Raw genomic sequence first — 5,444 nt, 5'->3', positions numbered from 1 at the left:
AATATATTTAAAAAAGCTAAAATGTCTTATAACTTAGAACGGGAGTTGCTAATTAAGAGGATTATATAGCGGACCAACCATATGTATGGTTGGGGTGCGAGGCCCCCTATCCACCTCCCTATAGCACTGCTTGCCACTACTAAGCATCTTGTCATTTCTTTGATTTGTCCCAACTACTCCCAACAAACTAAACCACACGAGATAACCATTGGTGGTGATAAAAATAATGGCTCCACATATGAAATCCTGCTCTCTGAGCGCATCAACCATAGGCACCCTAACCTTCCATAGAGTCTTTATTTCTTACTTCAAAGGATAAGGAGGGCATCTATATCAATGTATGGTTTTTTAGACATTGAATAAGTATAGTGAGCATAAGGTACTTTTGCTTTTGACATAGCCATGTTCATATGTTTTACATGGTTAAGATCACAGACCGCATGTGCTAAAGTTTCTAGTCCTTGAATTAAAATTGAATTTAACGTACTTATCTTCCAATTGTTATCACTCGGTAACATCGGCTAGGTGATGAATCTTACCATCATCTACTAGTACATCGGTGCTTTCTCTTGGCGCCATCTTTTTTTCACTGGCAGTTCGGAAAGAGCAGACGCCACTAGAAATAAAACTGTGGGTCCAGATCATGAACCGCCAGTGTAAATTCATTTTTCTAGCTGTTTTCTTAAGTTTACTGCCAGTAAAAATACATGATTTCTACTGGTGGTTGCCTTAAGAAAACAGTCAGTAAAAATGTATTTATAGTGGCAGTTTTCATAACCTAGCGTCAGTACAAACAGATGCCGAATATTAAAAATTAAGTACTAAAATTTGAATTTTTTCAATGACTTCGGATGAAGAAATGACCAAAATAAAAGATATAGATCTCGAAAAATTATAGAACTTTGTTGTGTACAACATTTCTATTTGAAATCATTTGATGTTTTAAAATGTTGTTTTAAATTCAATTTTTAAATGATTGAAGAACTCTGATCTCTCGTTTTAACTTCTGACTAAAACATGTTTCTCCCTCATACTATCTTCAAATTACTTGTTTTTTCCTAAAATTTTATAAAATCATGCTCTATCAATTTATTGTGTTCTTACGTATAATATTTTGGTCATCATTTCTTATGAACATTTCAAAAATTGAGTTTCAAAAATGACAACTTCAAACCGTATTTTGAAATATCAAATAGTTTCAGCCGAAGAAGTTATAAATATAAAAGTTGTAGGACTCATCAAAATCTACAACTTTTATTTTGGTTATTTCTTCATCCGACAAAGTGGTAGTAAACATTGTTCACAAATGCAATATCTCTTATATAGTTCCATAAACTATGTGAAAGATTTATGAATTTATGAACAATATAGACTATCATTTCGTTGGATGAAGAAATGACCAAAATAAAAGTTATAGACCTTAATGAGTTGTACAACTTTGTTGTTGATGACTTTTGCAGCCGAAATCATTTGCCGTTTCAAAATGTTGTTTGAAGTTCTCATTTTTTTGAAATTCAAAATTTAAATTATTTAAACTAAGTCACATAAAAAGATGACCAAAATGAAAGTTTTAGATCTCGATGATTACTAGAAATTTTTTGTTTGAAATCATTTTATTACGAAAAACTACGTTTGAATTTCTCATTTGAAATTTAAAATTTTTAAACGACCTCGGATGGAGAAACAACCAAAACGAAAGTTGTAGAAATCAAAAAGTTATGCAACTTTATAGTTGACAACTTTCTCATTTAAAGTCATCTTGTTAAGGAAAACAACGTTTAAATTTTTCAAATTTGAAATTTAAAATTTTCAAACGACCTCGGATAGAGAAACAATAAAAATAAAAGTTATAGATCTCGAAAAGTTATGCAACTTTGTAATTGATAACTTTTTAAGTTGAATTTATTTAGGGTCTCAAACAATCAATTTAAACTCGGTTGAGGATAATATGAGGAGAAAGAAAATCCATTATAGACACAAGTGAGAGTGAGGTGCACTGATTAGAGGAGTATTGCGCGAGGGGGAGGTTGCGGATTTGAATCCTGCTGACCACAAAGTGTGCGAAAAATACCGTGACTTGTGAATTCAACGGACCGGACGGGTGTCTGACTGGTGGGGCCTCCTGGATTAATTTTTTTTTTGTTATTTTTTGAGCCCGATTTGTAATTTTTGAAAATCATTTGCAGTGACGGTTTTCTTAAAAAAAACAACCAGTGTAAGTCATTTGTAGTAGCGGTTCTCTACAAGACGCATATGAAGTTCGCGATTTTCACTGACCTTTGTTACGCAGTACTGATAGGCGCCTGTAGAAATATCTTTGGAACCGCCAGTAATGAGTTATGCCATCCTAGTGATCTACATTGCATTTATCACCTCACCATATATATCATTAGTGCAGCTTTCATAGAATTTAGAAACATATGCCTCAAATGATTGATGACTCGCAGATATACGCCTCAAATGATCGACGACTCATATATCCGCCTCGAATGATCGACGACTCACATGCATCACGTTACAAGGCAGGAATTAAGAGTATCCTCTTGGTTTTGAGAATGTAGTAATTTCGCCCACGCTTCTTCCTCGCCGGAGTCATCCCAGCGTAATAGTCATTGTTTTATACCATCAGACGCCAAATCTGGAACATTTATCTAATAACTTGAATAAATCGTTACCATAAATAATACAATGGTTCAGTAACGCATGCACTGTTCAGCGCCCATTTGACAATGTACGGATAATTCTTCTTTTAGTACGTGTTGTCAGGAAAACAGTAGGTTACCATGATATGAGACAATAAATTATTGAAACTTCACTTCGACCAGGAGATCAACAGGTCAAGTACAAAAATAATTGCAACTGCACTTCGACCAATCTTACTTTAGTCTGGGCCGGCGGCGAAGCTCACCTGCATGGCCGCACGCGCCGGGGCCGGCGGTGGAGCTCGCCTTCAAGGGCGCATGCGGCTGGCTCGGGGGTTGAGCTCGCCCGCACCGGCCGGCTGAGCACGCGCGCATGACCGCCTGTGGTGGACCCAGTGACGGAGCTCACCGGCCATCTTCTCGTTCATCACGACGACGTCGTCCTTCTCTCCCTCCCGCGCGTGCGACGGTCATCTCCAACCAAACACTACAAAAAAAATAAGTCCATCCTATTCTAATCCCACCTCGTCCGCTAGCTAGAGCGAAACGTCCCTTCCACAAAAACCACGTCCCTTCCAAAAAACCACGTTGTCAGCTACAGGTCCGATCCATCACCGCTCACCGGCCGTGTGCGTCACGGTCCTCTCGGGGCCGAGAGGGCCGTGGCCGGCCTTCTCGACTCGCTCGTCGGACTCGATCTGCAGCTTACGGTCCTCCTTGTCCTCCTCGGCTTCCCGCTTCTTCAACGGATCCCTCGTCTTGGCCTTCTCAACCTGCGCCGCACACACAAATCATCGATCAGACGTCGTACGCTGTGCCGAAGTGCTGCGCGTTACATATGGGTGGTCGACGGCTTGCGCAGCATGCTGCGGCGAGCGGCGACGGACGACCTTCTCGTCGGCGGTGGCCTTGGCCTTGGCGGACGACGAAGCGGCGTCCTCGGCCTTCTCTTTGATGGCGAACATGCTCCTGCGCGACGCGTTGTAGTTGTAGAAATGGATGGAGTAGCTAGTACTTATCGGTGCGCGCGAGTAATTTCCTTATATATATAAACACCGAGATAAAATGGATGGAGTAGTAGCTACTTATCACAAAGCACACGGCAGCATCTCGCTTGCACACGTCGTAGCCTACAAGCTACGCGTGTCCAATTGATAACTAACTGCCCTGACGCGTGGTGGTGCACGTAACAGGTAATAAGGTTGGCTATGCTATTACCAAGTGCTGGCGTAATCAAACTAGTATGTGACTGTCAGTTGCCGCGTAAAAAAAATCAAATGACTTTTCTATGGAGAAAGGATCTGCAATTTTTTATGGTACAGTAATAATGAATGAAGATCAATACAAATTCACGGTGGTAATTACTTTCATGCTTTCAACGACTATCTAACTGGTAAGTATCGTGCATCGCTCGTAATGATAGTCCCAACCTAAAAACTATGGAATAGTTTTCATTTTTTTAATTACTATATAATCACATATAAGTACTATGCTACCCTTATCTAAAAAAATAAGTACTATATATATGCTCTCAATAAATAGTTTCTACAAATAAAATATCTATCTAATCATTTATCTTCTCTTGTAGTATCTTTCAATCATATCTCATCGTATCTTGGTTCTCATGTAGACATGCACCGAGTGACTAGAGGTTGCCTCTATATTTTTACCACGCTGGTAGCTGAGGAACTATCATATAATTTGTAGCAAAACATGGTGTAGGGAGCTGGAGCTTTGGATCAGGTTGGTTCAAGAACTTGGTCGACGGCTGGATCTTTGCATAGGATTGGCAAGGATCTGGTTGTTGAAACTTCTTGGTCTTTCGTGTGGCTTGGTTCCACCTCTTCAGGAATTAATCATGAACGTCGTTGTCGGTTGATTTAGCTCCGGCATTGTCTAGCAACATGATCGCGAAGACGGAATCAGATGGTAGCACACGATACACAACGATTTATACTGGTTCAGGACGCGGTGGCGCGCTAAACCCTACTCCAGTGGTGGTGGTGCTGCTCTTGTATTTGTATGCTCAATTATAGGGGTTGTTGCTCCTAGCTACATTATTGATTGAGGTGATGGAAGATGGATCCTGAGCCCGAGGTCCCTACCCTCCTTTATATAGGCAGAAGGGTAGGGTTACAATGAGGGCGATTGGACTAACAGATTGGATTCCTAGTTTGTTACACTGAATGCGTAACAGATTGATCCTAGCTACCGTACAGATCCGTCCATCCCGGATTGACTTGATTTCCACGTTGCTCGATCACGTCAGCTCTTGTGGGCCTCCTTGACGGCTGCTGGGCCGATAGCTTGGTGATGGTCATATATATAGGCGGTGCGGGTACCCATGGTCCATATATCTGACAGTAGCCCCCATAGAACTTAATGACAAGCTAGCTGGTTGCTTTAGCCCTTGGGACGTCGCAGACCCTTGTGAGCATTGTGAGTACCAGTGAGCTGTCCATCGGGTACCGAGGTTGTGAGCAGTGCAGCTTGGTATTCTCAAGTATTGAGGAGCCAGTATGTGGCTGCTGGGGTGCCGAGAGCATTTCTCAGGTACCGAGAACCTTCCTCGGGTATCGAGAAGTATGGTGGTTCACCATTCATCAAGGAACGTAGTTCCCTGGCCGCGGTAAGCGTCTGGCTCGGGTGGTAACACCCTGTGTCGGGAAATGTGATTTTTCCTGGGTGTGGCCCTTGGGATGTTGTCAACATTGTATTCGGGTGGTGGCACCCTTTAACCGAAAGCATGGCTTTGAGGACGTTGTTAACGCCGTATTCGGGTGGTTGCACCGCTTTATTCAG

General features: G+C 41.6%; 1 protein-coding gene across 1 annotated transcript; it reads right to left on the bottom strand.

The window, feature by feature from the left end:
- Window positions 1-2,807: 2,807 nt before the first annotated feature.
- LOC136526731 (protein LE25-like) lies at window positions 2,808-3,649 on the bottom strand. Its single transcript, XM_066519315.1, has 2 exons — window positions 3,533-3,649; window positions 2,808-3,415 (listed from the first exon to the last, which is right to left on the bottom strand). Exons 1-2 carry the CDS (start codon window positions 3,605-3,607, stop codon window positions 3,254-3,256), a joined length of 237 nt encoding a protein of 78 aa, XP_066375412.1. The 5' UTR covers window positions 3,608-3,649; the 3' UTR covers window positions 2,808-3,253.
- Between the last annotated feature and the right edge of the window lie 1,795 nt (window positions 3,650-5,444).

Source organism: Miscanthus floridulus, chromosome 19, assembly GCF_019320115.1.
Source record: "Miscanthus floridulus cultivar M001 chromosome 19, ASM1932011v1, whole genome shotgun sequence".
NCBI classification, from domain to species: domain Eukaryota; kingdom Viridiplantae; phylum Streptophyta; class Magnoliopsida; order Poales; family Poaceae; genus Miscanthus; species Miscanthus floridulus.
Note: the sequence above shows the minus strand (reverse complement) of the source record. Positions and strands in the feature narration are given on the sequence as shown.

What these genes read in the sequence shown, in the direction of transcription:
- LOC136526731 (XM_066519315.1), bottom strand. Translation starts at nt 3,607, where the DNA reads ATGTTCGCCATCAAAGAGAAGGCCGAGGACGCCGCTTCGTCGTCCGCC. An exon ending in AGGCCACCGCCGACGAGAAG is followed by an intron (nt 3,416 to 3,532) that starts GTCGTCCGTCGC and finishes TGTGCGGCGCAG; the next exon opens with GTTGAGAAGGCCAAGACGAG.